The sequence below is a fragment of the Hyperolius riggenbachi genome, chromosome 6 (genome assembly GCF_040937935.1).
Source record: "Hyperolius riggenbachi isolate aHypRig1 chromosome 6, aHypRig1.pri, whole genome shotgun sequence".
Classification (NCBI taxonomy): Eukaryota; Metazoa; Chordata; class Amphibia; order Anura; family Hyperoliidae; genus Hyperolius; species Hyperolius riggenbachi.
The window spans coordinates 388,573,493-388,593,612 of NC_090651.1; the positions used below are offsets into that span (position 1 = coordinate 388,573,493).

General features: G+C 58.4%; 1 protein-coding gene across 1 annotated transcript in view; it reads left to right on the top strand.

The window, feature by feature from the left end:
* The window catches only part of KCNN4 (potassium calcium-activated channel subfamily N member 4), a 234,110-nt gene that overhangs the window by 172,172 nt on the left and 41,818 nt on the right, over positions 1 to 20,120 (top strand). The window contains exon 3 of the mRNA XM_068242003.1: positions 18,980 to 19,398. Within this exon, the coding sequence (XP_068098104.1) occupies positions 18,980 to 19,398 (419 nt within the window). The remainder of the gene's footprint in view (positions 1 to 18,979; positions 19,399 to 20,120) is intronic.

A 20,120-nucleotide genomic window follows, 5' to 3' on the forward strand; every position in this document is an offset into this window, starting at 1 on the left:
GCTGTACAGGCCAGTGATGCCTCGGCTGACAGTGCAGGCCCAGGCTGTACAGGCCAGTGATGCCTCGGCTGACAGTGCAGGGCCAGGCTGTACAGACCAGTGATGCCTCGGCTGACAGTGCAGGCCCAGGCTGTACAGACCAGTGATGCCTCGGCTGACAGTGCAGGGCCAGGCTGTACAGGCCAGTGATGCCTCGGCTGACAGTGCAGGGCCAGGCTGTACAGACCAGTGATGCCTCGGCTGACAGTGCAGGGCCAGGCTGTACAGGTCAGTGATGCCTCGGCTGACAGTGCAGGGCCAGGCTGTACAGAGCAGTGATGCCTCGGCTGACAGTGCAGGGCCAGGCTGTACAGACCAGTGATGCCTCGGCTGACAGTGCAGGGCCCAGGCTGTACAGGCCAGTGATGCCTCGGCTGACAGTGCAGGGCCCAGGCTGTACAGGCCAGTGATGCCTCGGCTGACAGTGCAGGGCCCAGGCTGTACAGGCCAGTGATGCCTCGGCTGACAGTGCAGTGCCAGGCTGTACAGACCAGTGATGCCTCGGCTGACAGTGCAGGGCCCAGGCTGTACAGGCCAGTGATGCCTCGGCTGACAGTGCAGGGCCAGGCTGTACAGGCCAGTGATGCCTCGGCTGACAGTGCAGGGCCAGGCTGTACAGACCAGTGATGCCTCGGGTGACAGTGCAGGCCCAGGCTGTACAGACCAGTGATGCCTCGGCTGACAGTGCAGGGCCCAGGCTGTACAGGCCAGTGATGCCTCGGCTGACAGTGCAGGGCCAGGCTGTACAGGCCAGTGATACCTCGGCTGACAGTGCAGGGCCCAGGCTGTACAGGCCAGTGATGCCTCGGCTGACAGTGCAGGGCCAGGCTGTACAGGCCAGTGATGCCTCGGCTGACAGTGCAGGGCCAGGCTGTACAGACCAGTGATGCCTCGGGTGACAGTGCAGGCCCAGGCTGTACAGACCAGTGATGCCTCGGCTGACAGTGCAGGGCCAGGCTGTACAGACCAGTGATGCCTCGGCTGACAGTGCAGGGCCAGGCTGTACAGGCCAGTGATGCCTCGGCTGACAGTGCAGGGCCAGGCTGTACAGGCCAGTGATGCCTCGGCTGACAGTGCAGGGCCAGGCTGTACAGGCCAGTGATACCTCGGCTGACAGTGCAGGGCCAGGCTGTACAGACCAGTGATGTCTCGGCTGACAGTGCAGGGCCAGGCTGTACAGACCAGTGATGTCTCGGCTGACAGTGCAGGGTCAGGCTGTACAGGTCAGTGATGCCTCGGCTGACAGTGCAGGGCCAGGCTGTACAGACCAGTGATGCCTCGGCTGGCAGTGCAGGGCCAGGCTGTACAGACCAGTGATGCCTCAGCTGACAGTGCAGGGCCCAGGCTGTACAGGCCAGTGATACCTCGGCTGACAGTGCAGGGCCAGGCTGTACAGGCCAGTGATGCCTCGGCTGACAGTGCAGGGCCAGGCTGTACAGACCAGTGATGTCTCGGCTGACAGTGCAGGGTCAGGCTGTACAGGTCAGTGATGCCTCGGCTGACAGTGCAGGGCCAGGCTGTACAGACCAGTGATGCCTCGGCTGGCAGTGCAGGGCCAGGCTGTACAGACCAGTGATGCCTCGGCTGACAGTGCAGGGCCAGGCTGTACAGACCAGTGATGCCTCGGGTGACAGTGCAGGCCCAGGCTGTACAGACCAGTGATGCCTCGGCTGACAGTGCAGGGCCCAGGCTGTACAGGCCAGTGATGCCTCGGCTGACAGTGCAGGGCCAGGCTGTACAGGCCAGTGATGCCTCGGCTGACAGTGCAGGGCCAGGCTGTACAGACCAGTGATGCCTCGGCTGACAGTGCAGGGCCAGGCTGTACAGACCAGTGATGCCTCGGCTGACAGTGCAGGGCCAGGCTGTACAGGCCAGTGATGCCTCGGCTGACAGTGCAGGGCCAGGCTGTACAGGCCAGTGATGCCTCGGCTGACAGTGCAGGGCCAGGCTGTACAGGCCAGTGATGCCTCGGCTGACAGTGCAGGGCCCAGGCTGTACAGGCCAGTGATGCCTCGGCTGACAGTGCAGGGCCAGGCTGTACAGACCAGTGATGCCTCGGCTGACAGTGCAGGCCAGGCTGTACAGGCCAGTGATGCCTCGGCTGACAGTGCAGGGCCAGGCTGTACAGGCCAGTGATGCCTCGGCTGACAGTGCAGGGCCAGGCTGTACAGACCAGTGATGCCTCGGCTGACAGTGCAGGTCCAGGCTGTACCAGTGATGCCTCGGCTGACAGTGCAGGGCCAGGCTGTACAGAGCAGTGATGCCTCGGCTGACAGTGCAGGGCCAGGCTGTACCAGTGATGCCTCGGCTGACAGTGCAGGGCCAGGCTGTACAGAGCAGTGATGCCTCGGCTGACAGTGCAGGGCCAGGCTGTACAGACCAGTGATGCCTCGGCTGACAGTGCAGGGCCAGGCTGTACAGGCCAGTGATGGCTCGGGTGACAGTGCAGGGCCAGGCTGTACAGGTCAGTGATGCCTCGGCTGACAGTGCAGGGCCAGGCTGTACAGACCAGGGATGCCTCGGCTGACAGTGCAGGGCCAGGCTGTACAGGTCAGTGATGCCTCGGCTGACAGTGCAGGGCCAGGCTGTACAGAGCAGTGATGCCTCGGCTGACAGTGCAGGTCCAGGCTGTACAGACCAGTGATACCTCGGCTGACAGTGCAGGGCCAGGCTGTACAGACCAGTGATGCCTCGGCTGACAGTGCAGGGCCCAGGCTGTACAGGCCAGTGATGCCTCGGCTGACAGTGCAGGGCCAGGCTGTACAGACCAGTGATGCCTCGGGTGACAGTGCAGGTCCAGGCTGTACAGGCCAGTGATCCCTCGGCTGACAGTGCAGGGCCAGGCTGTACAGGCCAGTGATGCCTCGGCTGACAGTGCAGGGCCAGGCTGTACAGGCCAGTGATGCCTCGGCTGACAGTGCAGGGCCAGGCTGTACAGACCAGTGATGCCTCGGCTGACAGTGCACGGCCAGGCTGTACAGACCAGTGATGTCTCGGCTGACAGTGCAGGGCCAGGCTGTACAGGCCAGTGATGCCTCGGCTGACAGTGCACGGCCAGGCTGTACAGACCAGTGATGTCTCGGCTGACAGTGCACGGCCAGGCTGTACAGACCAGTGATGTCTCGGCTGACAGTGCAGGGCCAGGCTGTACAGGCCAGTGATGCCTCGGCTGACAGTGCAGGGCCAGGCTGTACAGACCAGTGATGCCTCGGCTGACAGTGCAGGGCCAGGCTGTACAGAGCAGTGATGCCTCGGCTGACAGTGCAGGGCCAGGCTGTACAGGCCAGTGATGCCTCGGCTGACAGTGCAGGGCCAGGCTGTACAGACCAGTGATGCCTCGGCTGACAGTGCACGGCCAGGCTGTACAGACCAGTGATACCTCGGCTGACAGTGCAGGGCCAGGCTGTACAGGCCAGTGATGCCTCGGCTGACAGTGCAGGGCCAGGCTGTACAGGCCAGTGATGCCTCGGCTGACAGTGCAGGTCCAGGCTGTACAGGCCAGTGATGCCTCGGCTGACAGTGCAGGTCCAGGCTGTACAGGCCAGTGATACCTCGGCTGACAGTGCAGGCCCAGGCTGTACAGGCCAGTGATACCTCAGCTGACAGTGCAGGGCCAGGCTGTACAGGCCAGTGATACCTCGGCTGACAGTGCAGGGCCAGGCTGTACAGACCAGTGATGCCTCGGCTGACAGTGCAGGGCCAGGCTGTACAGACCAGTGATGCCTCGGCTGACAGTGCAGGGCCAGGCTGTACAGAGCAGTGATGCCTCGGCTGACAGTGCAGGGCCAGGCTGTACAGAGCAGTGATGCCTCGGCTGACAGTGCAGGGCCAGGCTGTACAGGCCAGTGATACCTCGGCTGACAGTGCAGGGCCAGGCTGTACAGGCCAGTGATGCCCCGGCTGACAGTGCAGGGCCAGGCTGTACAGGCCAGTGATGCCTCGGCTGACAGTGCAGGGCCAGGCTGTACAGGCCAGTGATGCCTCGGCTGACAGTGCAGGGCCAGGCTGTACAGACCAGTGATGCCTCGGCTGACAGTGCAGGGCCAGGCTGTACAGGCCAGTGATGCCTCGGCTGACAGTGCAGGCCCAGGCTGTACAGGCCAGTGATGCCTCGGCTGACAGTGCAGGGCCAGGCTGTACAGGCCAGTGATGCCTCGGCTGACAGTGCAGGCCCAGGCTGTACAGGCCAGTGATGCCTCGGCTGACAGTGCAGGGCCAGGCTGTACAGACCAGTGATGCCTCGGCTGACAGTGCAGGCCCAGGCTGTACAGACCAGTGATGCCTCGGCTGACAGTGCAGGGCCAGGCTGTACAGGCCAGTGATGCCTCGGCTGACAGTGCAGGGCCAGGCTGTACAGACCAGTGATGCCTCGGCTGACAGTGCAGGGCCAGGCTGTACAGGTCAGTGATGCCTCGGCTGACAGTGCAGGGCCAGGCTGTACAGAGCAGTGATGCCTCGGCTGACAGTGCAGGGCCAGGCTGTACAGACCAGTGATGCCTCGGCTGACAGTGCAGGGCCCAGGCTGTACAGGCCAGTGATGCCTCGGCTGACAGTGCAGGGCCCAGGCTGTACAGGCCAGTGATGCCTCGGCTGACAGTGCAGGGCCCAGGCTGTACAGGCCAGTGATGCCTCGGCTGACAGTGCAGTGCCAGGCTGTACAGACCAGTGATGCCTCGGCTGACAGTGCAGGGCCCAGGCTGTACAGGCCAGTGATGCCTCGGCTGACAGTGCAGGGCCAGGCTGTACAGGCCAGTGATGCCTCGGCTGACAGTGCAGGGCCAGGCTGTACAGACCAGTGATGCCTCGGGTGACAGTGCAGGCCCAGGCTGTACAGACCAGTGATGCCTCGGCTGACAGTGCAGGGCCCAGGCTGTACAGGCCAGTGATGCCTCGGCTGACAGTGCAGGGCCAGGCTGTACAGGCCAGTGATACCTCGGCTGACAGTGCAGGGCCCAGGCTGTACAGGCCAGTGATGCCTCGGCTGACAGTGCAGGGCCAGGCTGTACAGGCCAGTGATGCCTCGGCTGACAGTGCAGGGCCAGGCTGTACAGACCAGTGATGCCTCGGGTGACAGTGCAGGGCCAGGCTGTACCAGTGATACCTCGGCTGACAGTGCAGGGCCAGGCTGTACAGACCAGTGATGCCTCGGCTGACAGTGCAGGGCCAGGCTGTACCAGTGATACCTCGGCTGACAGTGCAGGGCCCAGGCTGTACAGACCAGTGATGCCTCGGCTGACAGTGCAGGGCCAGGCTGTACAGACCAGTGATGCCTCGGCTGACAGTGCAGGGCCAGGCTGTACAGACCAGTGATGCCTCGGCTGACAGTGCAGGACCAGGCTGTACAGACCAGTGATGCCTCGGCTGACAGTGCAGGGCCCAGGCTGTACAGGCCAGTGATGCCTCGGCTGACAGTGCAGGGCCCAGGCTGTACAGACCAGTGATCCCTCGGCTGACAGTGCGGGGCCAGGCTGTACAGACCAGTGATGCCTCGGCTGACAGTGCAGGGCCAGGCTGTACAGGCCAGTGATGCCTCGGCTGACAGTGCAGGGCCAGGCTGTACAGGCCAGTGATGCCTCGGCTGACAGTGCAGGGCCAGGCTGTACAGGCCAGTGATACCTCGGCTGACAGTGCGGGGCCAGGCTGTACAGACCAGTGATGCCTCGGCTGACAGTGCAGGGCCAGGCTGTACAGGCCAGTGATGCCTCGGCTGACAGTGCAGGGCCAAGCTGTACAGGCCAGTGATGCCTCGGCTGACAGTGCAGGGCCAGGCTGTACAGGCCAGTGATACCTCGGCTGACAGTGCAGGGCCAGGCTGTACAGACCAGTGATGTCTCGGCTGACAGTGCAGGGCCAGGCTGTACAGACCAGTGATGTCTCGGCTGACAGTGCAGGGTCAGGCTGTACAGGTCAGTGATGCCTCGGCTGACAGTGCAGGGCCAGGCTGTACAGACCAGTGATGCCTCGGCTGGCAGTGCAGGGCCAGGCTGTACAGACCAGTGATGCCTCAGCTGACAGTGCAGGGCCCAGGCTGTACAGGCCAGTGATACCTCGGCTGACAGTGCAGGGCCAGGCTGTACAGGCCAGTGATGCCTCGGCTGACAGTGCAGGGCCAGGCTGTACAGACCAGTGATGTCTCGGCTGACAGTGCAGGGTCAGGCTGTACAGGTCAGTGATGCCTCGGCTGACAGTGCAGGGCCAGGCTGTACAGACCAGTGATGCCTCGGCTGGCAGTGCAGGGCCAGGCTGTACAGACCAGTGATGCCTCGGCTGACAGTGCAGGGCCAGGCTGTACAGACCAGTGATGCCTCGGGTGACAGTGCAGGCCCAGGCTGTACAGACCAGTGATGCCTCGGCTGACAGTGCAGGGCCCAGGCTGTACAGGCCAGTGATGCCTCGGCTGACAGTGCAGGGCCAGGCTGTACAGGCCAGTGATGCCTCGGCTGACAGTGCAGGGCCAGGCTGTACAGACCAGTGATGCCTCGGCTGACAGTGCAGGGCCAGGCTGTACAGACCAGTGATGCCTCGGCTGACAGTGCAGGGCCAGGCTGTACAGGCCAGTGATGCCTCGGCTGACAGTGCAGGGCCAGGCTGTACAGGCCAGTGATGCCTCGGCTGACAGTGCAGGGCCAGGCTGTACAGGCCAGTGATGCCTCGGCTGACAGTGCAGGGCCCAGGCTGTACAGGCCAGTGATGCCTCGGCTGACAGTGCAGGGCCAGGCTGTACAGACCAGTGATGCCTCGGCTGACAGTGCAGGCCAGGCTGTACAGGCCAGTGATGCCTCGGCTGACAGTGCAGGGCCAGGCTGTACAGGCCAGTGATGCCTCGGCTGACAGTGCAGGGCCAGGCTGTACAGGCCAGTGATGCCTCGGCTGACAGTGCAGGGCCAGGCTGTACAGGCCAGTGATGCCTCGGCTGACAGTGCAGGGTCAGGCTGTACAGGCCAGTGATGCCTCGGCTGATATTGCAGGGCCAGGCTGTACAGACCAGTGATGCCTCGGCTGACAGTGCAGGGCCCAGGCTGTACAGACCAGTGATGCCTCGGCTGATATTGCAGGGCCAGGCTGTACAGACCAGTGATGCCTCGGCTGACAGTGCGGGGCCAGGCTGTACAGGCCAGTGATGCCTCGGCTGACAGTGCAGGCCCAGGCTGTACAGGCCAGTGATGCCTCGGCTGACAGTGCAGGGCCAGGCTGTACCAGTGATGCCTCGGCTGACAGTGCAGGGCCAGGCTGTACAGACCAGTGATCCCTCGGCTGACAGTGCAGGGCCAGGCTGTACAGACCAGTGATACCTCGGCTGACAGTGCAGGGCCAGGCTGTACCAGTGATGCCTCGGCTGACAGTGCAGGGCCAGGCTGTACAGACCAGTGATGCCTCGGCTGACAGTGCAGGGCCAGGCTGTACAGTACAGTGATGCCTCGGCTGACAGTGCAGGGCCAGGCTGTACAGGCCAGTGATGCCTCGGCTGACAGTGCAGGGTCAGGCTGTACAGTACAGTGATGCCTCGGCTGACAGTGCAGGGCCAGGCTGTACAGTACAGTGATGCCTCGGCTGACAGTGCAGGGTCAGGCTGTACAGACCAGAGATGCCTCGGCTGACAGTGCAGGGCCAGGCTGTACAGACCAGTGATGCCTCGGCTGACAGTGCAGGGCCAGGCTGTACAGGCCAGTGATGCCTCGGCTGACAGTGCAGGGCCAGGCTGTACAGACCAGTGATGCCTCGGCTGACAGTGCAGGGCCAGGCTGTACAGGCCAGTGATGCCTCGGCTGACAGTGCAGGGCCCAGGCTGTACAGGCCAGTGATGCCTCGGCTGACAGTGCAGGGCCAGGCTGTACCAGTGATGCCTCGGCTGACAGTGCAGGGCCAGGCTGTACAGGCCAGTGATGCCTCGGCTGACAGTGTAGGGCCAGGCTGTACAGGCCAGTGATGCCTCGGCTGACAGTGCAGGGCCAGGCTGTACAGACCAGTGATGCCTCGGCTGACAGTGCAGGGCCAGGCTTTACAGGCCAGTGATGCCTCGGCTGACAGTGCAGGGCCAGGCTGTACAGACCAGTGATGCCTCGGCTGACAGTGCAGGGCCAGGCTGTACAGACCAGTGATGCCTCGGCTGATAGTGCAGGGCCAGGCTGTACAGGCCAGTGATGCCTCGGCTGACAGTGCAGGCCCAGGCTGTACAGGCCAGTGATGCCTCGGCTGACAGTGCAGGGCCAGGCTGTACAGACCAGTGATGCCTCGGCTGACAGTGCAGGGCCAGGCTGTACCAGTGATGCCTCGGCTGACAGTGCGGGGCCAGGCTGTACAGGCCAGTGATGCCTCGGCTGACAGTGCAGGGCCAGGCTGTACAGACCAGTGATGCCTCGGCTGACAGTGCAGGGCCAGGCTGTACAGGCCAGTGATGCCTCGGCTGACAGTGCAGGGCCAGGCTGTACAGACCAGTGATGCCTCGGCTGACAGTGCAGGGCCAGGCTGTACAGACCAGTGATGCCTCGGCTGATAGTGCAGGGCCAGGCTGTACAGGCCAGTGATGCCTCGGCTGACAGTGCAGGGCCAGGCTGTACAGGCCAGAGATGCCTCGGCTGACAGTGCAGGGCCAGGCTGTACAGACCAGAGATGCCTCGGCTGACAGTGCAGGGTCAGGCTGTACAGGCCAGTGATGCCTCGGCTGACAGTGCAGGGCCAGGCTGTACAGGCCAGTGATGCCTCGGCTGACAGTGCAGGGCCAGGCTGTACAGGCCAGTGATGCCTCGGCTGACAGTGCAGGGCCAGGCTGTACAGGCCAGTGATGCCTCGGCTGACAGTGCAGGGCCAGGCTGTACAGACCAGAGATGCCTCGGCTGACAGTGCAGGGCCAGGCTGTACAGACCAGTGATGCCTCGGCTGACAGTGCAGGGCCAGGCTGTACAGGCCAGTGATGCCTCGGCTGACAGTGCAGGGCCAGGCTGTACAGGCCAGTGATGCCTCGGCTGACAGTGCGGGGTCAGGCTGTACAGACCAGTGATGCCTCGGCTGACAGTGCAGGGCCAGGCTGTACAGGCCAGTGATGCCTCGGCTGACAATGCAGGGCCAGGCTGTACAGACCAGTGATGCCTCGGCTGACAGTGCAGGGCCCAGGCTGTACAGACCAGTGATGCCTCGGCTGACAGTGCAGGGCCAGGCTGTACAGGCCAGTGATGCCTCGGCTGATATTGCAGGGCCAGGCTGTACAGGCCAGTGATGCCTCGGCTGACAGTGCAGGCCCAGGCTGTACAGGCCAGTGATGCCTCGGCTGACAGTGCAGGGCCAGGCTGTACAGACCAGTGATGCCTCGGCTGACAGTGCAGGGCCAGGCTGTACAGGCCAGTGATGCCTCGGCTGACAGTGCAGGGCCAGGCTGTACAGGCCAGTGATGCCTCGGCTGACAGTGCAGGGCCAGGCTGTACAGGCCAGTGATGCCTCGGCTGACAGTGCAGGGCCAGGCTGTACAGACCAGTGATGCCTCGGCTGACAGTGCAGGGCCAGGCTGTACAGGCCAGTGATGCCTCGGCTGACAATGCAGGGCCAGGCTGTACAGACCAGTGATGCCTCGGCTGACAGTGCAGGGCCCAGGCTGTACAGACCAGTGATGCCTCGGCTGACAGTGCAGGGCCAGGCTGTACAGGCCAGTGATGCCTCGGCTGACAGTGCAAGGCCAGGCTGTACAGACCAGTGATGCCTCGGCTGACAGTGCAGGGCCAGGCTGTACAGAGCAGTGATGCCTCGGCTGACAGTGCAGGGCCAGGCTGTACAGGCCAGTGATGCCTCGGCTGACAGTGCAGGGCCAGGCTGTACAGGCCAGTGATACCTCGGCTGACAGTGCAGAGCCAGGCTGTACCAGTGATGCCTCGGCTGACAGTGCAGGGCCAGGCTGTACAGGCCAGTGATGCCTCGGCTGACAGTGCAGGCCCAGGCTGTACAGACCAGTGATGCCTCGGCTGACAGTGCAGGGCCAGGCTGTACAGGCCAGTGATGCCTCGGCTGACAGTGCAGGGCCAGGCTGTACCAGTGATGCCTCGGCTGACAGTGCAGGGCCAGGCTGTACAGACCAGTGATGCCTCGGCTGACAGTGCAGGGCCAGGCTGTACAGGCCAGTGATGCCTCGGCTGACAGTGCAGGGCCAGGCTGTACAGACCAGTGATGCCTCGGCTGACAGTGCAGGGTCAGGCTGTACCAGTGATGCCTCGGCTGACAGTGCAGGGCCAGGCTGTACAGACCAGTGATGCCTCGGCTGACAGTGCAGGGCCAGGCTGTACAGACCAGTGATGCCTCGGCTGACAGTGCAGGGCCAGGCTGTACAGGCCAGTGATGCCTCGGCTGACAGTGCAGGGCCAGGCTGTACAGGCCAGTGATGCCTCGGCTGACAGTGCAGGGCCAGGCTGTACAGACCAGTGATGCCTCGGCTGACAGTGCAGGGCCAGGCTGTACAGACCAGTGATGCCTCGGCTGACAGTGCAGGGCCAGGCTGTACAGACCAGTGATGCCTCGGCTGACAGTGCAGGGCCAGGCTGTACAGACCAGTGATGCCTCGGCTGACAGTGCAGGGCCAGGCTGTACCAGTGATGCCTCGGCTGACAGTGCGGGGCCAGGCTGTACAGGCCAGTGATGCCTCGGCTGACAGTGCAGGGCCAGGCTGTACAGACCAGTGATGCCTCGGCTGACAGTGCAGGGCCAGGCTGTACAGACCAGTGATGCCTCGGCTGACAGTGCAGGGCCAGGCTGTACAGACCAGTGATGCCTCGGCTGACAGTGCGGGGCCAGGCTGTACAGGCCAGTGATGCCTTGGCTGACAGTGCGGGGCCAGGCTGTACAGGCCAGTGATGCCTCGGCTGACAGTGCAGGGCCAGGCTGTACAGACCAGTGATGCCTCGGCTGACAGTGCAGGGCCAGGCTGTACAGACCAGTGATGCCTCGGCTGACAGTGCAGGGCCAGGCTGTACAGAGCAGTGATCCCTCGGCTGACAGTGCAGGGCCAGGCTGTACCAGTGATGCCTCGGCTGACAGTGCAGGGCCAGGCTGTACAGGCCAGTGATACCTCAGCTGACAGTGCAGGGCCAGGCTGTACAGACCAGTGATACCTCAGCTGACAGTGCAGGGCCAGGCTGTACAGACCAGTGATGCCTCGGCTGACAGTGCAGGGCCAGGCTGTACCAGTGATGCCTCGGCTGACAGTGCAGGGCCAGGCTGTACAGGCCAGTGATACCTCAGCTGACAGTGCAGGGCCAGGCTGTACAGACCAGTGATGCCTCGGCTGACAGTGCAGGTCCAGGCTGTACAGACCAGTGATGCCTCGGCTGACAGTGCAGGGCCAGGCTGTACAGACCAGTGATGCCTCGGCTGACAGTGCAGGTCCAGGCTGTACAGGCCAGTGATGCCTCGGCTGACAGTGCAGGGCCAGGCTGTACAGACCAGTGATGCCTCGGCTGACAGTGCAGGGCCAGGCTGTACAGACCAGTGATGCCTCGGCTGACAGTGCAGGGCCAGGCTGTACAGACCAGTGATGCCTCGGCTGACAGTGCAGGGCCAGGCTGTACAGGCCAGTGATGCCTCGGCTGACAGTGCAGGGCCAGGCTGTACAGGCCAGTGATGCCTCGGCTGACAGTGCAGGGCCAGGCTGTACAGACCAGTGATGCCTCGGCTGACAGTGCAGGGCCAGGCTGTACAGGCCAGTGATGCCTCGGCTGACAGTGCAGGGCCAGGCTGTACAGACCAGTGATGCCTCGGCTGACAGTGCAGGGCCAGGCTGTACAGAGCAGTGATGCCCCGGCTGACAGTGCAGGGCCAGGCTGTACAGACCAGTGATGCCTCGGCTGACAGTGCAGGGCCAGGCTGTACAGACCAGTGATGCCTCGGCTGACAGTGCAGGGCCAGGCTGTACAGACCAGTGATGCCTCGGCTGACAGTGCAGGGCCAGGCTGTACAGACCAGTGATGCCTCGGCTGACAGTGCAGGGCCAGGCTGTACCAGTGATGCCTCGGCTGACAGTGCGGGGCCAGGCTGTACAGGCCAGTGATGCCTCGGCTGACAGTGCAGGGCCAGGCTGTACAGACCAGTGATGCCTCGGCTGACAGTGCAGGGCCAGGCTGTACAGACCAGTGATGCCTCGGCTGACAGTGCAGGGCCAGGCTGTACAGACCAGTGATGCCTCGGCTGACAGTGCGGGGCCAGGCTGTACAGGCCAGTGATGCCTTGGCTGACAGTGCGGGGCCAGGCTGTACAGGCCAGTGATGCCTCGGCTGACAGTGCAGGGCCAGGCTGTACAGACCAGTGATGCCTCGGCTGACAGTGCAGGGCCAGGCTGTACAGACCAGTGATGCCTCGGCTGACAGTGCAGGGCCAGGCTGTACAGAGCAGTGATCCCTCGGCTGACAGTGCAGGGCCAGGCTGTACCAGTGATGCCTCGGCTGACAGTGCAGGGCCAGGCTGTACAGGCCAGTGATACCTCGGCTGACAGTGCAGGGCCAGGCTGTACAGGCCAGTGATGCCTCGGCTGACAGTGCAGGGCCAGGCTGTACAGGCCAGTGATGCCTCGGCTGACAGTGCAGGGCCAGGCTGTACAGGCCAGTGATGCCTCGGCTGACAGTGCAGGGCCAGGCTGTACAGGCCAGTGATGCCTCGGCTGACAGTGCAGGGCCAGGCTGTACAGACCAGTGATGCCTCGGCTGACAGTGCAGGGCCAGGCTGTACCAGTGATGCCTCGGCTGACAGTGCAGGGCCAGGCTGTACAGGCCAGTGATGCCTCGGCTGACAGTGCAGTGCCAGGCTGTACAGACCAGTGATGCCTCGGCTGACAGTGCAGAGCCAGGCTGTACAGACCAGTGATGCCTCGGCTGACAGTGCAGGGCCAGGCTGTACAGGCCAGTGATGCCTCGGCTGACAGTGCAGGGCCAGGCTGTACAGACCAGTGATGCCTTGGCTTACAGTGCAGGGCCAGGCTGTACAGACCAGTGATGCCTCGGCTGACAGTGCAGGGCCAGGCTGTACAGGCCAGTGATGCCTCGGCTGACAGTGCAGGGCCAGGCTGTACCAGTGATGCCTCGGCTGACAGTGCAGGGCCAGGCTGTACAGGCCAGTGATGCCTCGGCTGACAGTGCAGTGCCAGGCTGTACAGGCCAGTGATGCCTCGGCTGACAGTGCAGGCCCAGGCTGTACAGGCCAGTGATGCCTCGGCTGACAGTGCAGGGCCAGGCTGTACAGGCCAGTGATGCCTCGGCTGACAGTGCAGGGCCAGGCTGTACAGACCAGTGATGCCTCGGCTGACAGTGCAGGGCCAGGCTGTACAGACCAGTGATGCCTCGGCTGACAGTGCAGGACCAGGCTATACAGGCCAGTGATGCCTCGGCTGACAGTGCAGGGCCCAGGCTGTACAGGCCAGTGATGCCTCGGCTGACAGTGCGGGGCCAGGCTGTACAGAGCAGTGATGCCCCGGCTGACAGTGCAGGGCCAGGCTGTACAGACCAGTGATGTGATCTGTTCCTATGTGGGGGGGAGGGGGGGAGGGAGGACAGCAGTGCTTCTTACAATAAAAAGCATACCATTCTATTCCTTATTTTCTCCTGTGCCCCTCTGTGCTGTTTCTGCCACTCCCTGCTGCAATCCTGGCTTGTAATTGCCAGTTTTAGGCAGTGTTTACAAACAAACTAACCAGCTTGTGATAGGCTCAGCTAAGCAGTGTGTGTGAGTCATACAGAGCCTGCAGGGGGCCGGCAGAGGGTGTGTATCGCTTCTATCCAATCACAAGCAGCCCTGCACATTCCAGCCTGAGTGCCTCAGCCCGACAGAGCCGACAGAAGAAAACAGATGAGATCATATAACAGAGATAACACAGCCACTGTGCAACTAGGAAAGGCTGCAGTAACACAGACCACATTAGAACAGGCATAGGAACTTATAGCATAGAAGAAATAAGGATTAACATTTTGTTTCTCTTTAAACTTAACTGTTTACCCCCCACACCCAAAAAATACCCAAATAAAATTTTTAACTTAAAAAAAAAAATTAAAAATTACAATTTGAAAAAAAACAAAACATAAATAGTTACCTAAGGGTCTAAACTTTTTTTAACCACTTCTCTACCACAGGGGTTTTCACCTAAAAACCACAGCAATTTTCACATTTAAGGGAGGCAAGGGTTAATGGGCTTAATGGGGGTATAATTTATTTAAAAAAAACCTCACTAATGCTGTGTTAGTTATCTGAGATCCTCTCACGAGTGATCTCAGTAACTGTAACAGCATAGTGACTGATACAATGATTATACACATTCTGCATGAATAAGCACTGTCATTGGCTTTGTGAACACATGTTCACATCAGCCAATCACGGACCAGCGGGTGCCCGACGCGTATGCACGTCCGCGTGCACGCGAACGCGAACGCGCACGCGAACGCGATCGCGCACAGCAGGAAAATAAACAGGAGTTGCCTATCTACACCCCTGTGACTCAGGTGAATTTTAAAGGGGCGTAGATAAGCGTGGCAGAGGTTGTTAAGTGGTTAATATGCATGTCAAGAGATTATATTACTAATATTTTTTTTAATTATAAGCTTGTAAATAGTGGAACATTTCCAAATAAAATATTGGCGCCATACATTGCGATAGGGACATAATTTAAATGGTGTAATAACCGGGACAGATGGGCAAATAAAATATGTAGGTTTTAATTACGGTAGCATGTATTATTTTAAAGCTATAATGGCCGAAAACTGAGAAATAATGAATTTGTATCATTTTTTTTCTTAATTTTCCTGATAAAATGCATTTAGAAAAAAATAATTCTTAGCAAAATGTACCACCCAAAGAAAGCTTAATTGGTGGCGGAAAAAAACAAGATATAGAGCAATTCATTGTGATAAGTAGTGATAAAGTTATTGGCGAATGAATGGGAGGTGAAAATTGCTCTGATGCATAAGGTGAAAAAGGACTGAGAGCTGAAATGGTTAATGGCAGAGCATCAGAGTTGTTTGTTAGAGAATATAGATGGCTGCCTCCATATTCCTGTCACTTCAGGTTCCCTTTAAAGGGACACTGTAGGGGGGTCGGGGGAAAATGAGTTGAAGTTACCCCCTGACCCTGATGATCCATTAGATCACCTGATAAAGCAGACATGTACTTAAAGGGACACTGTAAGGGGGTCAGGGAAAATGAGTTGAACGTAGCCGGGCTTCTAATGGTCCCCCACAGACATCCTGTGCCCGTGCAGCCACTCCCCAATGCTCCGGCCCCGCCTCCCCCTGCAGACATCCTGTGCCCGTGCAGCCACTCCCCAATGCTCCGCCCCCCGTAGTCATCCTGTGCCCGCGCAGCCACTCACTGATGCACCGGCCCCGCCTCCGGTTCACTTCTGGAATTTCTGACTTTAAAGTCTGAAAACCACTGCACCTGCGTTGCCGTGTCCTCGCTCCCGCTGATGTCACCAGGAGCATACTGTGCAGGCCTAGTATGGTCTGTGCCTGCGTAGTACGCTCCTGGTGACATCAGGGGAAGCGAGGACACGGCAACGCAGGCGCAGTGGTTTTCAGACTTTAAAGTCTGAAATTCCAGAAGTGAACCAGAGGCGGGCCGGAGCATTGGGGAGTGGCTGCGCCAACACAGGATGTCTGCGGGGGGCGGAGCATCGGTGAGTGGCTGCACGGGCACAGGATGTCTGCGGGGGACCATTAGAAGCCCCGGGTAAGTTCAACTCATTTTCCCTGACCCCCTTACAGTGTCCCTTTAAGTACATGTCTGCTTTATGAGGTGATCTAATGGATCATCAGGGTCAGGGGGTCTGTATGACTGATATTGTGGTGAAACCCCGCCCACAGTGTGATGTCAGGGCTCTGACCACACTTCTAGCCTATCATGCTGTTAGTGGGCGTGTTTATAGAGAAGAGCAGTTGGTGCCATCTGTTGTGTTTTCTTGTCTGCCAGAAGTAAAGATGAAGACCGGCAGCCTCATAGTGGATCAAACAACTTGAACAAATTACACAGCAAATATCAATCATTTCTTGATCTAGCTTCTATTTTTTTTACACCTCACTTTGCAATTTATAGATTTATCCTGCCCAACTAGTATCTTGTAAAAGTTCCTCTTTGATACTGTTTTTTGCAGCCACTGCATTCTAATATGACCCAGGCAGGGGTTGCAAGCATTTCATATCTATTAGCAGACAGCTGTTAGCTGGAGGACCGGAGTCTCCCATGATCCGCAGTCACTCATCAGACACCTGGCATGCTGCTGCCTACATGAGTCACTCCCAGTTCTGATCCTTCCCTCAGTCATCGCTGCACACCTTCCCATGTTATGTCTGATATAAATATAGATGACATTTCAGCTGGGTGACCTCTCTTGTGGTCGGGTCTGAGTAACGCCCTGCATGTTCCCGTGAGTCAGCGCCGCCCTGTGCCCCGCCCTCCCGGAGGCATGCAGAGGTATCCTGGCAGCTGGAACATTTTCCCCGAGTGCGTCTGTTGCGGCTGGATTGCATTATGTGTATTGGCACGCCGTGTAAACAGCTTCTGGCATCAGGGGATGGCAATAGGGGGGGGGGGGGGGGAAGAAGTTTCTTTTTCCTGTCCTGAGAGACTGACAACTAAGGGCAAAGAGAGAGAAAACTTTCTTCTCTGTGCACAATTGTTCCAGTGACTGCATTTGCTCAGCCACTGACAAGGAATCATACAAAGTTTTGTAGACAGTCTCTATTCAGTGTTCAGCAGGGACTTGTGAACAGCACCCTGCCCCCAGCCTCTCTACCCCTCCCCAAGTGCTGTGTACTGTAGTGATGCTGGAGGAGTCTGCAGAGCCCCGCCCCCAGCCTCTCTACCCCTCCCCAAGTGCTGTGTACTGTAGTGATGCTGGAGGAGTCTGCAGAGCCCCACCCCCAGCCTCTCCACCCCTCCCCAAGTGCTGTGTACTGTAGTGATGCTGGAAGAGTGTGCAGAGCCCCGCCCCCAGCCTCTCTACCCCTCCCCAAGTGCTGTGTGCTGTAGTGATGCTGGAGGAGTCTGCAGAGCCCCGCCCCCAGCCTCTCCACCCCTCCCCAAGTGCTGTGTACTGTAGTGATGCTGGAGGAGTCTGCAGAGCCCCACCCCCAGCCTCTCCACCCCTCCCCAAGTGCTGTGTACTGTAGTGATGCTGGAAGAGTGTGCAGAGCCCCGCCCCCAGCCTCTCTACCCCTCCCCAAGTGCTGTGTACTGTAGTGATGCTGGAGGAGTCTGCAGAGCTCCGCCCCCAGCCTCTCTACCCCTCTCCAAGTGCTGTGTACTGTAGTAATGCTGGAGGAGTCTGCAGAGCCAGTTCTGCTCCATCAGAGGTGGACAGAGTGAGTGTAATAAGCTGAGGCTGGGCGCACTCGGCTGTCGGTTTTCTGTATGCGTTCTCTGCACACCATGTGTGTCTGTATGTGTGAAACATGCACGTTTTATCACAGAAGCTAATGCAATTGCTAGAGAAAATGCCTGCAGGGCTTCAGTGCTGTCTGATTTTATCTGCATGGGGGAAACCTAGTCAAGTGTGCACTAGCCAATTGAATAACATTGGTTCTCAGTTAACCTGTGCAGAAAGCGAGGGGGGGGAGGGCATCCAAAGTTTAGCAGGGGGGCAGTGATTTTCAGTTACGCCCCTGGCTGGCATCAGTATATTGTGTAACTGCTGGGCTGGCCTGCCCCGCCTGCAGGATAACTGTGTGTACTTATGATAGACCGCGGCCGGGATTCCGTGCAGAGCTCAATGAACTGGCATCTCTGTAGGTAGCACAAGGGTTTGCCCAGAACGTTTCCCTGTGATGGGATATTCTGTATTATTATGTATTTATATAGCGACCCTACTCTGAATGACAGAATACGTATGACAAAGGCCCAGGGCTGTCTCCGGTCATTTGGCACCATTTGCGGCCCCCAGTCTTGTGAAAAGGGAGATTTCAGCCTACAGTAATTATATTTTCAGGCGCTAGTTGAAAGGTTTATACAAAAGTTCCCCCCCCCCCTCAAAATTATCAACAATTATTATGGAGCCAGATACCCCCCACTGTCCCAGTCATAAGGGGTGTGTAGCCAAATTATAAAGCATTATACTGTTGATGTACTGCCTGGGTCTGTCCAATTCGGAATATTAAACTAAAAAATCCAGAATGTAGAACAGTAATAGCTTAATTAGCACAATAATAGCAAATGCTGTACCTTTCTTGTCCTATTTAGACCTCCTTTGTTACCAGCAGCCATGCAGTTGTTAAAATTATTAATGGAACTAGCAGGTGAGTATAAGAATTTCATAGAACTTTGTGTACTCAGAATAGCTCTGTGGTGCCCACTCCTCAAAGTGTCACCATAGGCAACTGGCAGGTTTGCCTATGCCTAAAAACAGCCCTGCACAGGTCATATGAGAAGTTTGATCACCACGACTCATGCCCCATAACAGTGTGGCCCCCCTTCCTATAACACGTGTCATGATATTCCCTCTCTCTGATGACCTGCCATGTCTCCTTCAAAAGTTTCATATCCCATGTCCCATCCAAAGCCATGTCCCATCCAAAACCAACAGAATGTCCCACATAAAAAGAACAGAATGTCCCATATAAAAAAACAGAATGTCCCATATATAAAAAAAAAAAACAATGATATAGGGTATTATTAATCCACCGCCCTCCCCCCTCCCAAAAAAAAAAAATAAACAGAAACAAAACAAAAACAAACAAAAAAATGTTGCAGGGGCAGCGTTTCCAAAAATAACACAATAATGCAGAATGCCGCTATATATGCTTTATACAAAGTGTCAACCCCAAATAACATACCGGTAATTAAGAAGCTCCAAGAGCTGAGGTACTTTATCTATTACAACAGATGTAAAGTAAGGTTTTGGGGGGATTGAGGAACCCCGGTGTATTGCCTGGAGTCCTTCTTTAAGACTGTAGGCTAACATTGTCACTGTTGTATACACCTCTCTCTGCAGCTCTTCATGAACGATAACTCGATCACGGACTGGCGGGTCGCCATCAGTGCCAAGAAGGTTGCCTGGATCTTGCTGGAACTTCTGGTGTGTTCCATCCACCCGTTCCCCTTTGAGCGGCAGTGCCAAGGAAGGGGAGGGCTGAACTCTGACGCTGCACCTTTGAGCTTCCTGTCTAGCCTGGACATCTTCCTGTCTATATTGATGTTTTTACGGGTATACCTGGTGCCCCGGACTCTGCTCCTCTTCAGCAAAGTGCTGGTAGATGCCTCCTACAGAAGCATTGGATCCCTCAACAAGATCAAATTCCAGTATCCGTTTGTCATGAAGATCCTCATGAACACTTGCCCAGGACAAGTCCTGCTCATCCTGACCATCAGCCTGTGGATCATCTCCTCGTGGGTCCTGTCTGTGTGTGAGAGGTGAGAACATGCAGGCCTTGTAGAGGAAGTGGCAGGAGAAGGTGGGGTTACTGATTAATGGCGGGAAATGAGCTGATTGGTTCACTCAGCCTGTGGATCATCTTCTCCTGGGTCCTGTCTGTGTGTGAGAGGTGAGAACATGCAGGCCTTGTAGAGGAAGTGGCAGGAGAAGGTGGGGTTACTGATTAATGGCGGGAAATGAGCTGATTGGTTCACTCAGCCTGTGGATCATCTCCTCCTGGGTCCTGTCTGTGTGTGAGAGGTGAGAACATGCAGGCCTTGTAGAGGAAGTGGCAGGAGAAGGTGGGGTTACTGATTAATGGCGGGAAATGAGCTGATTGGTTCACTCAGCCTGTGGATCATCTCCTCCTGGGTCCTGTGTGTGTGTGAGAGGTGAGAACATGCAGGCCTTGTAGAGGAAGTGGCAGGAGAAGGCGGGGTTACTGATTAATGGTGGGAAACGAGCTGATTGGGTCACTCAGCCTGTGGATCATCTCCTCCTGGGTCCTGTGTGTGTGTGAGAGGTGAGAACATGCAGGCCTTGTAGAGGAAGTGGCAGGAGAAGGCGGGGTTACTGATTAATGGCGGGAAATGAGCTGATTGGTTCACTCAGCCTGTGGATCATCTCCTCCTGGGTCCTGTGTGTGTGTGAGAGGTGAGAACATGCAGGCCTTGTAGAGGAAGTGGCAGGAGAAGGTGGGGTTACTGATTAATGGCGGGAA